This window comes from Marmota flaviventris, chromosome 16 (genome assembly GCF_047511675.1).
Source record: "Marmota flaviventris isolate mMarFla1 chromosome 16, mMarFla1.hap1, whole genome shotgun sequence".
NCBI lineage: Eukaryota > Metazoa > Chordata > Mammalia > Rodentia > Sciuridae > Marmota > Marmota flaviventris.
The window spans coordinates 71,816,110-71,832,168 of NC_092513.1; the positions used below are offsets into that span (position 1 = coordinate 71,816,110).

Below are 16,059 nucleotides of genomic sequence, written 5' to 3' on the forward strand. Positions count from 1 at the left end.
CCTCGCTTTCTCAGGGGTCTGAAAGCTGTGTTTTCAACCTGTGGTGTCCACGCGTTCCATACATGGGTTGTTACCCACGACGGTTGATGAAGTGAAGAGGGTCAAGTCCCTGCCCTGTGCTGAGCAACTGGTGCCCACACTCTTCTCTGAAAACATTAAACCCAGCATCAGTTCTTGAAGAGACAAAGGGAGGGACTCCACATAGCGCTGTTATCTGCAGAGACAAACTCCTCCTGATGTGTCATTCACAGGAGGCAGAGCTGGAGAGGATCCCCCCACCACTCAGCTCAACCCCCTGTTAACACACTCATGAGGGCCCTTCTGCTCCACCCCTGGAACACCTCTTCTCCTTGGAAGCCCCTGGACGCAGCACTAGTAAGGGTTCCCCAACCCTGTCTTTTATGATTTTCAGAACACTCTGGACTCAAGTCTTCTCTGTTATATGCGACAAAACATCCCCTTCACTCCAAGGTTTGAATTTTCCTTTTCCCATATAATGTACCCAGAAGAACCAGGGCTCCAGTATTAAAGATCATGCACTTTTTTTTTTCATGTGATTCTTCCAAAGTAGAGTTTATCACCCCATATTGAAGATGAGCATGTTTGTCAGTTTTCTGCTACTATAATAGAATTCCGGAGATAACTTATGAAGAGAAAAGGTTTATTTTGGTTCCCAGTCCATGATAGATTGGTCCCATTGCTTTGGGCCTCTGGGGAGGCAGCACTTCATGATGTCAGCTTATGGCAGAGTAAAACCACTTATATCTCAAGCCAGGGGGCAAAGAGGGAAAGAGGAAGAGGTTGGGGTCCCATAACCCCTGGGACCTAAAGACCTCCCACTAGGCCCCACCTCTCAAAGGTTCCACCAGTTCCCAGCGGGAAGGAGACCAAGCGTTTGACACACGGACCTTTGGGGGACACTCGAGATCTAATCCACAGTAGCAAGGAAACTGGTGCTTACAGAGGCCAGATCATGTGCCAGTGAGTGACAGCTCTGAGATTAGCTCCCAGAACTGACTGACTCCCAAACCCATGCACCTAATCCCCGGCTCTGCAAATAACAACTGGTTATTCGTTTTTGAGACCTGGTGACATTCCCAGCAAGCAACACTTGGACGCTGGATTGGTAGGTTTCTGTGCCTTTGCTGACTACCCTTCCACCTCTCTGCTCCACACCAGGAAGGTGCAGGTAGCTGGTGACTGCTGATCACTAAATGTTAAGTTGATCTTAGGGAAATTCTTAAAAGAGTAACATGACCAAGACATACTGAGTTAAAGAATGAACTCTTGTTAACCTCTTTGACCTACTTTTTAACTGAGTTTTTAACATCCAAACTGGACTACTTGGCAGGGTCCTCCCAATCATAGGACTTGGCAGGGAGAGAGCAAACACGGGATTGAAGTGACACGCCTGTGTCCCTCACGTGTCCACTGGGCATCATCTTTAGACTGCCCAAGTGAAGGTGGTCAGGTCCCCACCATGTGCTGCGTTTGGGGCACTTGGCTGTGCTGCCGATGGCTGAGCAGAGAGTTCATGGGGACAGGGGGTGTCTGTCTCATCCTCGTGCACAGCACAGGGTAACAGAGGGTGGGAACAGCGTATCAGAAGATGCCTACCCGGGGAAGGGGGAGGATGTTAATATCAGTGACTCTGCACCCTGGTCTGTTGGCTTCTCGCAGTTGAGAGTCCACCCTGCACTTCCCGCCGGCCACCTTGCTCAGTGTTGGTGCTCCCCCACTGGGAGAGTCCTTGCATTCTAGTTCATGTTCCAGAAAAGTCCTGGCAGAATGAGGAAGGGCACCTGTCCTGGTGACTTGGACGCTTCTGGTGTGAAGCCAATGGAAAGGTTGAGCTTCAACTAGACCTCGAGGGGCATCTTGGTCCTGAGGGTCATCTTGGTCCTGAGGGTCTCACCAAGGCCCTCTGAGGTCCTGGCTGTATTCTCCAGGTCAGTTTATGGCCACGTCCTAAAAGTCAGGTCTCAGGTGTTAACCTAACCCTGGGGGCCAAGGGTCTGGCTGTGGAGGGAGGGAGGGAGGCTTCTCCGCCCTATATCCCTCTGCACATTCTGAACTTTCCCCTCACTGTGGTGTAGGTCACCATCTGAATATTTAAAGTACTGAAATAAAGGTGCAACTGCCCAGCGCTTGCTTTGTGTTCTGGAGGGACAAAGTCCCTACACCTTGACAGGTAAACAGGCCAGAGCAAGGGGGTACCTGTCCCCCTCCCCATGCTGTGAGCAGGACCCCAACCTCTGCTTCTGCAATATCATGGACACAAGTTTTGGCATATCCATGTACCATCCGTCTTGTTATTTGCTTCATATTATAGAAAATATACTCACTTAAAAAATTTAATTAAATGCATTTCAAAAATACCTTTTCTATCTCAGTTGACTTTTACCAATATTTTGTAACACAGCTACTGGAAATTTTAACAGATATTTTTAGCACCACTGGTCCGAATACCACATGTAGGAAATACTAGTGGTGAGAAAAATCTCGGATAACTCCTTACCAGTCAGGACCAAGCACCGGGAGCCCTCCCTGGACACAGTCCTGGAATGGACGTGGCTATTAAAGATCCACCCATGTGTTTATCGCACTGTGGGTCACACCTGGGGCATCAAGGAGTATCCAAAGACATGAGGATTTCACCTAAGAGGAACTGTCCCATATTTGGTACAAGTCCCAAATAAATGATGTTTAAAATATGGATCCTTGGCTGAAGCTCCAGGCAGGGGTGCCTGGCCAAGAATGGGTGTTCACACCACGGGACTGTCCCTGTGAACAGCGGTGCAGAGGTAAACAGCACACCCATGCCCACCTGCCTTTTCTCCCACCAGTCCCAAGATTGCATGCCAGGGTGGGAATGTCCCACACCTCCCAGATCCTATACTGTGTGCCAGCCTAATTAAAAACCCCATTTTGAATGTCAACATTCTGAGGCTGAATTCTGAAGGGCACCAAAGAGAAAAGGAAAAAAAGAAAATTATCCTAAACCACAGCTCTGGGTAAGCATCAGGAGGGGAGAGTGGTCCCGGCAGGTAGGGCCTCCCCCATCTAGGCAGATGTGCATGAGCGCAGTCCACACATGAAGAACCTCCACGTGCAGGCCAGCGGTCAAAGTGACCTTGGATCCCTCCTGCCACCTTCGGTGTAATTGCTTGAGCCACATCCTCTGCTGTCACCTCCTCTCAGCCGGCTTCACCAGAGCGCAGGGGTCTGCACTCCCTGGGTCGGGGAGGGCAGCTGTGTGTTGGGCAATCGTGGGCAATGCAGGTTAGGGGTCCATGATGAAGTAGTGACGGCTCTTTGTGTTTCAGGTGTCCTCGGCACGTTGCACAGGCTGTCTGCCCACTGTCCAGAGGTAGGGAAGGAGGCTCAGAGAGGTTAAGTGACCTGCCTGCAGTCTCCAGCTAGGCAGATAGCCCAGGACTTTGCCTGGCATCCTGCCTGGTGGCCGACCCCAGAATCCCTGTGCTCCGCAGACTCAGCCTCCAGGGGCCTCGGAGAGTTCCCATGACACTAGCGTGTAAAAGATTCTGAGGAATTCAGCAGAAAATTAAGAAAATGGAGCTGTTTATGTTTCTGCATCTCAGCACTTCTCATTTCTTTGTCCAAGAGAGCTTCCCTGCTTGCTTTTTAAAACTGGGGTTATTAGTACTCAGGACACAGGGAGACGGGAGGCAGGGTGCCAGGTGTGTGTGTGGGGGGTCAGGACACAGGGAGACGGGAGGCAGGGTGCCAGGTGTGGGGTGGGGGTCTCAGGATGCAGAGAGGCAGGGTGCCGTCGGGGTCTCCGCTCTGCACAGGCCTGGAGGAACTCCTCCCGGCTCCGTGTCGTCTCTGAGCCTGTGTCCCCAGGTGCTGTCAAGTTGCTGTCCAGGAGCAGTCACAGGGCCAGCGGCTGGGCAGGATCACTAGGTGCACTCAGGGCTGTGTGTGTTGGAGCTGGTCCCAGAAAAGCCCTCCTCACCCCAACATTATCCAGGACATTTTAATTACAAGAGAAAAAGAACATTTCCCCACGCCCCCAAAGTTGAAGTGGAAGGATCTAGTAGACGGAGTTGGTCTCACATCTGTCTGGGACCAGGGACTAAAGGTCTCTGCCTGCCTGAGCTTGGCCTTCCCATGAGATGGCTTCCTTCTTGGTACTGCTCTCCCATGGTGAGGGCAGGATGGAGGCTCCATCAGCTGCTCCCCTGGAGTCCAGGCAGCCCCAGGCCCTACCTCTTCCTGGACACAACTGGGTCATGAGCCCACCTCTCAGCCACTCTCTGGCACCAACAGGATGTGCCACTTCTTTGATTAGCCAGGCTTGTGCCATATGCCTGGAGTGGGCGGAGCCCTCCCTTCATCACATGGAAAGTGAGGGGGGGTGTCCCCTCCTGTCTGTCCATCACAGTCTGTTATGAGAGCAAGAGGGGGCTGGACGCTGGGCAGATATACTCAATGAGGGTGGTTTGCTGGGAGCTGGGAGCAACCTACCCTGTGGCTTCCCCTTCAACACAGCTGTTCCACTTCTTAGAGCTGCTGGCTGAACCTAAGCAGGTAAGTGAACAAGTGTGCAAAAAATGTGTGTGCAAATATGTGCATGTGTGAGTGTGTATGTGAGATGTTTATTAAAATGTTGCTTATAGCACAGAAAAACCAGAAAGTCAGTCCAAAGAGAATTGTTTAATGAGTTATGAAATATTCTTAGGAGGTTTGCACAATCTTTCCATGTGACCATGTGTGCAATAAAATAATCCTTTGCCAGGAATCATTTGTAAATTCTAATAAACAGGAACATGCTCAGGTAATTCATCTGTAATGAATCTGAACTTTTATTAAAGTTTTATTTTCATGTAAAAGGGAATTGTATAAAAATGGGATTTATTAAGAGAGGAATAATAATTAAATAAATCACTCACTTCTAAATACTATTGCAACCAACAAGAAATGATGCAGGTCTGTATTTGTTCATTTACACTGTCTACAGTATATTATTGAATGGAGAAAAAGGTTCCAAGAATTTTCTCATTTTGGAAAAATTGCTTATCTATCTTTTTGAATATGAACAAGTAAAGAGATTTTAGATAATTTCCCCAATATTAGCAGTGTTAATTTCTGAATTGAAAGTGCTATGGAAAATTTTAATACTCTTTTAATTTTTTACCACAAATGTGTATGTTTGTAATCAGAAGAAGTCAAGTTATTTATTATTTTCAAAGAAAACTCATTATAGTCTGAGCTCATGTAGGATTCCTCAGTCCTAAACCTGTTCATAGAATCTGATTATTCAAGGATGATATTGCACCAGTGACTGCTAGGGAATTGCTCTGGGTTCCTGTTTCCTGAAGTCCCCTCTCCTGTCCTTGCATGGTCATCTGGAGGCCTGCACTTCAGCAGATTTTGATGCTCATGGTGTAGGGGGAGGTGGGCCACCTCTGGGCTCTGCCCATCTCATCTGTAGGCCTAGAACAGTAAAGCTTTCCTACTCAGTGTCTCTCTCCTGTCCCTCCTCCTCTCTCCATAGAAGGGGGAGGCTGTCTCCAGTAGCAAAGCCGCCAGGTGCCATTGTGTCTCTGCCTCTGGACACAGGTGCACCCAGGCCGGCCTGGGGCCTTGCACAGTGGTCTGGAAGTTGAGAAACCCTTTTCAGTCTGGCCATTAAATTGCTTTGTGAAAAGGAGCGCGTTCTGCTTTAATTTCCTGTCACTGACACTGAGTTGTTTTTTAGCTGTCCAAAAGACAAAAGGACCTTTGCTGCCGCTCTGTCAAGCATCCATCATGCCGCAATTTACAATTCACGAAAGCTTTTTGGAGCAGTTGAGCTCACCTTTAGGTTGCTGTAATTTTAAGCTTTTGCCATTCTTCAGTCTGTGTTTCCAACAAGGTTATTATTAAAGGAAAAGTGCTAATTAAGTTTGAAATAAAAAGCTGGAAGTTTCAAGGTGTTTATCTTGAGTCACGGCACAAGGCAAAATTGTCCTAATGTGGTCCCTCATCTTAGTACTCAGACCACACTCTTTGTTGTATTTCTGCTCAACTCGAAAGAGTGGAGGGTCTGGTCTCAGGATGTGGTATATTTTCCAAAGAAAGCTGTTTGGATAAGCAGAGATTCAGCAAAGACCATCCCTGACACCTGTGGCATGCATTCTCCATGCTGTGGCCAGGGTTGGTTGACTAAGTTACTGAGACGAGTTCTTAGCAAGTTGCTCTCCTGCTTACGAACCTTGGACGACCCTCCGTTGCCCTTGCAGTGCAGCCCAAGCCCCTCGCTGTGGCGTTGCAATACCTTCCCACTCAACCCCAAGCTGCCACGTCCCTGTTGAGCGCACGGAGGCTGGTTTTCACCTTTACACAGATGACCCTCCCTCCAATGCCTGCCCTCACCCTCCCTGGGAGACCACCAGGCCTCCCGTGGTCTGCAACCCCTAAAGGCCCCTCAAGTTCCTCTGAAAGGCTTGGCCTCGCAGACTCAGATTCAATAGCTCGTCTTAACTCCATTCTATGCCCTTGGGGGAACCAAGGCTGAGCACCTTGGCTGATCACTGGGGTCTCCTGGGCATTTTGAGAAAAATACAATTTCTAACCCCCCACCCCGACCCCGTCAGACCAACAGCATTAGAACCTTTCAGAGAGGTGCCCAGGAATCTATGAATTTAAAATAGTTTTCCAGGTGATTTGGACTGATAAGCAGGCTTGGGTACCACAGCCATGCATTTTCCATGGGCTCAGGCTGTTGATGGCCAGGAGGAAGCAGAGAGGGGTTGGGGGAGGTCGAGCGCTCAGGTGCACTGAGGGCTCTCTGTGTGCCAGGCTCTGCTCTAGGAAATGTCACACCTGCTCATTGAATCTCAACTACCTTGAGCCATAGATGTGGGCATGCTCACCGGCACAGATGAGAAAACCAGGGCTCAGTGGGTGGGGCACCTGGGCCGGGAGACACTGGTAAGTAGTGGAGCTGTGTTTTTTCTTTTTTTACTAGGGATTGGACCTGGGGGGCACTTTACCACTGAGCCACATCCCCAGCCATTTTTTAAAATCTTTTATTTTGAGACAGGGTCTTGTCAAGTTGCTTAGGGCCTGGCTAAGTTCCCGAGGTTGGCTTTGAACTTGCGATCCTCCTGCCTCAGCCTCCCGAGCTGCTGGGATTACAGATGCATGCCACTGTGCTCTCTATGGGCTCATGTTCTTCTACTTCTCCTTCTCCTTCTTCTCCTTTGTTAGATAAGGGTTAGTTAAAATAAAAATTTTAAATGCACTGTGCCCCACTCCTCTCCATCCAACCAACCTGCATGACCAAGGTATTCTCTTTGTTCGTGTCCTCTCCCCCCCCCTCCCCCCCCGTGGAGACCCCAGAAACAGACTGAAATGTCCAAAACTGTGAGCCAAAATAAATCTTTTCTCTGTGGAAGTTGATTTATTTTGTTCTGTGATGGCTGACTCACACACATGACATGATCCTATTAGTGAATTTCCATAAAATTATATGCACAGGTGTTTGCATATTTGAAAACTGGGAAACATTAACAGTGTAAATCTAGTCAGTTCATTCCTCTACCTAAAACATGCCGATGGCTCTTTGTTATCCTGTGGATAAGTCCGGAGTCTTTAGCCTGGTTCAGAGGTCCTTGTTCCCTTCTCCACTCTCCTGTAGATAAGCGCCTGCCTCATTCTCTGGGTCACACGAACACATTCTCTTCAGGGCCCGTGGGTCTCTGCCCCTCTGTTCTGCCTCCTGGTGCTCCCCTTTTCCAAGACACCTCCTGCTCTATGTTCCTGGATGATTCTCACTCAGACTTACTTGCCTGTGCTCAGGTGTACAGCGTGAGGTTTGCATGTGCATATCCGCAGTGAAGGGATCATTGCTACAGTCTGAGGCTCAGCTTAAGAACCAGTTTCTTGGAAGGTTTCCCCTGACCTTCAGAGGTGGGGGGGTCATCTTGGAACTTATTCCTGTGGTGGGGGGTGGTGGGAATCTCTCTCCAAGCCTTCTTGCTCTCTAGGGCTCTCTCAGCCATGGTGAGCTCTTTAGTTTTCTGGAAGAAGCACATCCTCTCGGCACATGTCATCTGGGAGGCCTGACGTGTCTTCCCAGCACTGTGGAAACAGTCCCCTCACCACACCCTCTGTCTCTCTGGACCCCTGTGTTCCTTGGAGGCCCGGGGTTCCCACTCTATCCCCTCTGCTTCTGTCTTGCAGTAGGAATTCCGGGGCAGAGGAGCTCTCTTCCACACCACTGTAGACGGGCACCTGCCTGGAGATCGGGTCTGAGAGCCGAGAGGGGGCTACTGGGGGGGATGACTTCCACTTCCAGAACCTGCTGATGCTGACGCTTGCTGTACCAGAGAGAACTGGCCGAGGAGGTGTTCAAGGCCAGGGCAGGTAACGTCAGGGCGAGTGGTGAGGGCATGGATCCACTGTTCATTTAGCACTATTATTCCCTCCCTTCCTTCCCTCCTTCCCTCCTTCCTTCCTTCCTTCCTTCCCTCCCTCCCTCCCTCCTTCCTTCCTTCCCTCCCTCCCTCCCTCCTTCCTTCCTTCCCTCCTTCCTTCCTTCCTTCCTTCCACTGGAGAATGAACTCAGTCTGTTTAACCACTGAGTTACATCCCTAGCCCCAGCCCCTTTTTATTTTCAGACAGTCTTTGTAAGTTGCTGTTGGAGTCTGTAAACAAGTCAAAGTAACACCTGGAATTTTGCCAGGGGAATGTTAGAGTTCGTAAACAAGTCTGGATGGTGCCTGGCAAAATGTCAGAGGGAGTGGTTTGAGAAGTAACAAAAACAAGCCATTAACTGTGGAGATTCCTTATTGGTTGACTGATGTATCTAGTTTATGCTAATTAGATAAGCTGTGTGGAATGTATAAATACTGCTCCTGTCCTGCAATAAACGGCTCCCACTCCTGCTGTATCAACGTACACAAGTTATTCGTCACCCCCCGGTTATTTTGCTGCAGCCGGACTGTGGCAGTTGCTGTGGCTGGCCTTGAACTTGTGATCCTCCTGCCTCAGCCTCCTGAGCTGCCAGGGTTACAGGTGTGCACCACTGCACCTGGCTTCCTACATGTTCTTTAAAAAAAAAAACAAAATGTTTTTAGTTGTAGATGGACACAATACCTTTATTTTATTTGTTTATTTTTATGTGGTGCGGGGGATCAAACCCAGTGCCTCAAGCATATTAGGCAAGTGCTCTACCGCTGAGCCACAGCCCCGTCCCCTACATGTTTCTGATAAAACATGTTTATGAGAAAACAAAGCCCAAATTCACACGAAGAGGAAAAATTGGTTTCATTTTCAAACCATACTGATAATTTTTTAAAATAACGATAGCTTTATTTCTGCAGGCTCTTGCATCTCTGTATATATAAATCAGGAGGGAAACAGCAAAGCATTTTGTTGTTGTTTATTTTTTGACTTTCCCATTCCAGGAGGTATGGGGAAGCCAGGTTTCCATCGAGATCTTTACCTTCTGGAAGTTCAGAGAAAACATTCAGATTTCAAAAGGAGAAGAGAATGGGGAACTAGCTTATGCTACGTGGATCTTTGAAACCTGGGGGTGAGGTGTGTGCTAATTCCAAGAGCTTTTTATATTAAATAACCCAAGCTCGCTACGCTATTTGCGGCCCCCCGTGCTCTGTGCAGAGAGAGGACTGAGGTGGATAATAACTCCCATTGGTGCAGGAGGAAGCTTCCCAGGCAATTCCCTTCATAGATGGGCAAACAAACAGAGCGTCCTGCTTAGTAAGGCAACATGACTTGGGTGTTAGCTTTTTCTCCCAAAAAAAGACCCCTGGTGGCTGGCTGTCTTTGAAGCGGGCGAGGCAGACGCCCTCAGTGCACAGGGCCAGCCTGCTTCTCCTTCTCGTCAGGACGGTCCAGCATCCTCAGCCTCTGCTCCAGCCTCTGCTTCCATTCTTCCCGGAGCCTGGGAGGGGACACAGCACATGAGGTCATCAGCCCATTTGTCTCTAAAGCTGCTGTCCCTGCAGAGGGTTTCCTTTTTTAGGAATAGAAAAATAATTCTTCCCAAATTGATATTAGACTTCCTATCGCAGTCCAAGTAAGGCATTTCTGTAGCAGTTGACAAGCTGGTTGCAAATTGTCTGGAAAGCCATGTGCCTGTGATCCCAGCTTCTCAGAGGCTGAGGCTGGAGGATCACTCTAATCTAGGAACTGGAGGCCAGCCTGGGCCATATAGCAGGACCCCATCTTAAAAGAAAACAAACAAAACACCAATAAAAAAACCCCAATAATAATTTCTATTGTCTTAATACTTACTATAAGTTAATACAAATTAAGTCTTAATACTTAATTTATATTGTCTCAAAATTACTACCTGGTTAATACAAAGCTGGAATCATTATAATGTGGCCTTGGCAAAGGAACAAGCTGGGGGGCTGGCACACAATAGAGTCCAGAAATAGACACTGATGTGGCTAATTGGTTTGTGATAAGGGGCAGAGACAACTGAACAGAGCAAGAATAGAATTTTTAAAAAATGGGTGCTGCAACATTATTATATATCTATGTTTAAAAAAAATGGACTTTGAATCTACTGGGTGGGAATACTTTTCCTGTACCCCCAAAAGCATGCATTAAAATCCTAACCACCATGGTGATACTGTTAAACTTTGCTTAATTATCAGCCTGGAAGAAAATGGGAAGAATCTGTAGGTGTAGGGGATTAGGTAATATATACTTAATATAGGAAAAGCCAAATGCAGAAAAAAGAACAAAGAAAAATTAGATTCACCTTAATTTTTCACTCTGATGAGTAACTCTACAATGAATGCAATACTTATGTTCTTTCCATATTCCAGTCTGTTTTCCTGAGAGAGATTCCCATGGGTGAAATATCATAACTTAGAAGGGATAAATATTATGAAGGCTCTAGGCACCAAATTGGCTTCAGGAAAACTTATTTAAGTCTCTGCTCAATTATGGGCCCAGGAAAGAATGGAAGGAATCCGGAGTCAGCCTGTTGTTTAGTGGTGCCCATGGCTGACGCACCTTAGCAACCAAGGACTGGAAGTTGAAATGTGGATAGAAGAATGAGGGACACAGGGGAATGTTCCAGGACATCCACCACCGTCTTCCTCCTATGTTAACTTTAAATAAAAGTCAGTGACATTACAATAGAGCTTGCCTGCTTGCAGAGGGGTGCAGAGCCTGGGACTGCTGCTCCCAAGTGGGAAGATGGCCTGAGAAACAATCTGTCGAGCTTCTAGGACCTTCTATTCGGATGTCCACCTATTAGTAATTTTTATAATTATATTTCTTCACTGTGGTTATGAACTTGTCATTCTGTATTTTAATTTCTAATCAGCTTCTCCAATCTGAAGAATATCCAGCTTTACAAACTCTGAAAGGTTCTATAAAAAAACCCTCTTCCACCTACATTGATTTTTGTCGCCTGGGATCTTTTACCGCTGACCAACAAGGTTTGCTGCCTGGGTGTGGCATTGAACTTGATGGACTTCTTAATACAATGCAATGTGGATTCATTATTTCACAAAAGGAGCTTTGACTTTTACTTGGTCAGGTGGTCATGAAAACTCCTCACTCAGACGTGGTGGACAACTGATGGGCGGCTATTGGAGCACTCCTGCAGACGAATGTGGATCTGCCCCAAGTCAGATGCCAAGGCCAAACTTCTTGTGGGCTGCTCCCGGCCAGTGACGGAGCCCAGCTGATCTCTGATTGCACATCTATTCCTGAAGGAGCAGAACTTCTTTCACAGGTGACTTTGGCTCAAGGTCTCCCCAATAGTCTGGCCCAAGTTTATAAGGCCTGCATTGCTGTCCCCCAACCCTCCTTCCTTCCCTTTGTCCTGCATGGAGGTCAGGCCTGCCTCAGAGTCTGAAGACTCTTGCTACCTTCTCAGCCTTCCTCCCAGTGGTGTGCTGGAGCTGGCTTTTAATACATAGTCTGTGAGGGCCAATTATTAATTATTAGATTTTTTGAGTTCATTATTAAATACAGACATTATTAAAAATAAATTATAGAAACTTATAGTTAATTAAATTATATTAAAAGAAAAGATGAGGACAGAATTCATCGCTTCCTAACTATTTATCATGTTTCCCAGTGCTCTGTGCTCTGCGGGTTATTGAGGCCTGGGGCATCTGTGTGGTAAAGGACTGTACCACAGGGTGCTATAGCCAAGTGTCACTTCTGAACTCATCTTCATGGATGGCACTGGTAGCTTGACCAGTGGTAGGAACATTTGCACCACACAGATGTCAAACACTATTATACACAGATTTAATTTACGTTTTTGTTCATTGCAGGACAACTATTTGGCCCTCTGGCCCAATCTAGACAGTTTTTGTAAATGAAGTTTTATTGGAGGATGGCCCTGTATGTGTGTGGACCTGTTTAGTTGACACATGGTCATCATTGCTTTCTCACTACCATGGCAGAGCTGAGTCACTACAGCACAGACCGTGAGACTTATTAAACCAAAAATATTTATTCCCTGGTACTTTTGAAAAAGTATTTGCTGACCCCTGGTCTACATTTAAGAGAGCCATGGGGGAAATTTGAATCATGCCGACTAAAGTTAGAAGAGTGGCACGTCTATAGCTATCACGTTTGGAATCCAAAACAGTTGAGGAAATGTTCTTTCAGAATTAAAAAAATCCATTATGAGCAATGACGTGCACTTGGTGGAACTGGATAGCCATTGAATACTTCTTTGTTGTTGGATTTTGTCAAATCATGCTTGCATTGCATGGTGGGCTATAGATACAAGAGGTTGCCCAAAACTCCCAAGAGCATGCTGGGAGAATCAGTGGGCTGTATAGAATTTCCGGTAAAGATCATACTGCATTTTCCTGTTATTTGCAAGTCGTGTGCTATAGGGCCTTGGTATCCGTGAGATTTATAGCAGACGTGTGCGTGGATTCACATGTGCTTCTCCCCAGAGCCAGTTGCTAAGCAGGGATCAGCACACCCTCGCTTCTTCCCATTTTTCTTCCATAGGTGCTTCCCCCAATAAATTGTACGCACATCTAATCTTGCCTTGGCCTCTGCTTCTTAGAGGACCTGAATCAACACATTTGGTCTGATGCATTTCTTCTAGGACGCTGCTTAGGAATCTGGGATTCATAACACATTTATCCACTTTTTATAGTAGCCCTGCCACTATTTATTGCCAAACAGTGAAGGATTCAGGTTCCCATCTTCCCAAATGACCTTTAAATCCTAGTTTATGAATATTTAGACTGATTGCTGCTCCTTTTTGGTCAATATCTTTCATCGCTGTATTGCTTCTGCTTAATTTTGGGTTCTTAGTAAACTGGTGAATATAAATGGAGCTTTTACTTTGCAATGGGGGCGGTCACCGTGAGGAAGATAATGCTTAAAAATTAGTGTATAGATTGAGATACGTGAGTGGAGTGAGAAAACAGGCACTAACGCTCACGAGGGGCCTTTTTACCTTCAGCCTAGAAATGCCTCATTTTTCAAAGGGAGGCCAAATCTTATTTATTATTTGCTGTTCTGGATCCTTCCGAGTTGTGCAGGAGTTGTGGCTCCTATCTAGAAACACAGATTCTCCTTGGTAAGTATGGGCCTTAACTAGAAGGCAGGGTGATGCTTGTGAAGGTCTTCGCCATAATTGTAATGTCCTTACTGGGCACCAGTAAGGATCAACTGGGCCCATCATTGTACTTTTTCTGTCATTTACCAGGCATTAGACATCTGTGTTATTTGGGATCCTCTAAGAAGCAGATTTAGGAAAAACAAAGTGGGAGGAACAGAGTGGTTAGGAAGGGCCAGCAGCCTCCAGTGCTGATCTGACGTCAGTGGAAGAGGGAAAGGGAGCAGAAATGGCGGGGTAGGAAGAGCCCCGTGGCACAGCCCCCAGCCCCCTTCTGAGAAAGCTTGGGTTGGGCTGACCGGGAGTCTCTGAGCAAACCCTGGCCCTCGGAGGAGCCCTGTCATGCAGGACTTGTGTGGGAAGAGCACCTGCCATGCTTAGTCGCTGGCTGGGGGCTGCCCGAGGGGCTCCGTCACCATGACCGATGTGGGGAGGTGGCAGCTGGAGGATCGGTCAACTGTACTCCGCAAAGGAGCTCAGAGGGGGACCAGAATTGTGGCCGTAATATGCGAAGAAGAGAAATGAAAACAGCAATCCCTTCCCTCGAGGAATTTATAATTGACGGATTCCTTGATCTCCTAGTTCAGATCTCATTACTCCAATCTTCTCTCCTGTGTTTTGTTTACTATGAAATGTTGGATGGTGATTTTGCTCCTCCTCCTGCATTCCAGGAGGGACCGGATCTTTATAGTTGTTTTCCATGGTGGGGAGAGTGGGGTCTGAGCTTGATTCTGTGTGTTTCTATGTGACTCCCCAGGTCACAGGGCAGAGCTCAGTCAATCAACACAGGCCAAAAAGCTTCCACATGCTCATCTGAGCAACTCCACTTACCAACCACATTTTCTATTCTCGTTTTGGGTGACAAATCTACCTAAAAACGTCCTCTCTGCTTATCCTTTGTAGACTAATCCTTTTTTTTTTTTTTGGTAGCAGGGATTGAACCCAAGGGCCTTTGACTGCTGAGCCACATCCTCAGCCCTTTTTTATTTTTTATTTAGAGACAGCATCTCACTGAGTTGCTTAGTGCCTAGCTAAGTTGCTGAGGCTGGCTTTGAACTCATGATCCTCCTGTCTCAGCCTCCTGAGCTGCTGGGATTACAGGCATGTGCCACCGTGCCTGGCTTGTAGGCTAACTCTGTGAAAAGTTTGAAATGGCGGTCTGGTTTGGCCAGCACATGAAGAGCAGGGGGTTTTGTGGTTGGCAGTGATAAGCATCCTGATGGACAGAGCTGATCACTAGGCTGCAGAGCAGAGGGTGGGAATGGGCTCTGGACGGGCTTGATGTGTCCCCTTTTCAATCTCACCAGGTCTGATCACTATCCCACACTGAGTTCTGCTAAATTCTGAAGACCTCCCTTCTTGCATTAAGACATTTCACTGAATGGCTGTGTAGTTTCTCAGTGATAGCTATAGGCTAGTCATGTAGCTTTACTTGTTGTCAGAGTTATCATCTAAACAGATGCTTTTAAAAATAAAAGGGAATGAAAGAAAAAGTTAGACCAGAGGGATAGCTGTATAGCCGGCCCACCCCCGGCCCACCAGGGGGTCTGAGTGACCCACCAGTGCCTGACTATTCTCCCTCTGTCCCCAGGGGGTGGTTTGCAAACAGTTCCAACTTCTCCAGGGGAACGACACATCCACGCTGTGTTGCTAGACTCGATGGAACTAAGGGTGGTGTTGGTTCCAGTTCTGGGGCCACCTCCTTCACCTTGGGACCCCACCTCCAGGGCCTCTGCCAGATACACCGATCACCAGGGGAAATGGATCTGACTGCCACCTCTAGGTCAAAGAACCAGCAGGCATGTGCTAAGCTTTGGCACAAGATCTCGCCAGGTTAGCTGAGCAGAGGGAGAGGGACACAAGACGTCACTGCCTTTATCTGCTGTATCTGCTTTTCATAAGGGGCTGCTGGGAAATGTGGAGGTTTTTGTTTCCACCCTTCACATTGAACATCTCTTGATTGCACAGTGGTGGTTTTGCCTTTTATAGATGGAAGGTAGAATTTAAAAAGTGTGTGTGTGTGTGTGTGTGTGTGTGTGTGTGTGTGTGAGGGGCGGGGTGCGGGAGGGAGAGCAGGCACTGATTGTCCTGGAGTTCAGGAGGCAGAGCCCACAGGGCAGGGGAGGTGAGGCACTGGGGTGTGCCCTCCCTCGGCCAGCACACCCCAGGACACGGTTGGTTCTGTTAGGACAGTGCTCAAACCGTCTGCTCAGATCAGTGGGGATTTAAACAAACATTCTGCCTTTCTGGTTTCAATTTCAAAGTATCTAGACTCTAATTGGGCAGTCTGTTAAATGTGGGATATGTGTGTGGTGTTTTGGTTTTTTTGTTTTAGCAAAGTAGGTTTTCATTTGTTGGCTACCGGATTAAGAAGGCTTTAGGTTTTTTTCCCCTCTTTTTAAAATTTTTACAGTTCATAAAAGCATAGCTCTGGAAAGTGAGCCCAAGAATGGACCACAGAAAAG

The 16,059-nt window shown here is 47.4% G+C and overlaps 1 protein-coding gene across 4 annotated transcripts in view; it reads right to left on the reverse strand.

Annotated features, from left to right (window-relative positions):
* Positions 1–9,387: 9,387 nt before the first annotated feature.
* The window catches only part of Fam240b (family with sequence similarity 240 member B), a 29,761-nt gene continuing 23,089 nt past the window's right edge, over positions 9,388–16,059 (reverse strand). For all 4 annotated transcript variants that reach the window (XM_071602769.1, XM_071602768.1, XM_071602767.1 and 1 more), the window contains one exon: positions 9,388–9,916. In XM_071602769.1, the coding sequence (XP_071458870.1) occupies positions 9,823–9,916 (94 nt within the window). In that variant the 3' untranslated portion in view covers positions 9,388–9,822. The remainder of the gene's footprint in view (positions 9,917–16,059) is intronic.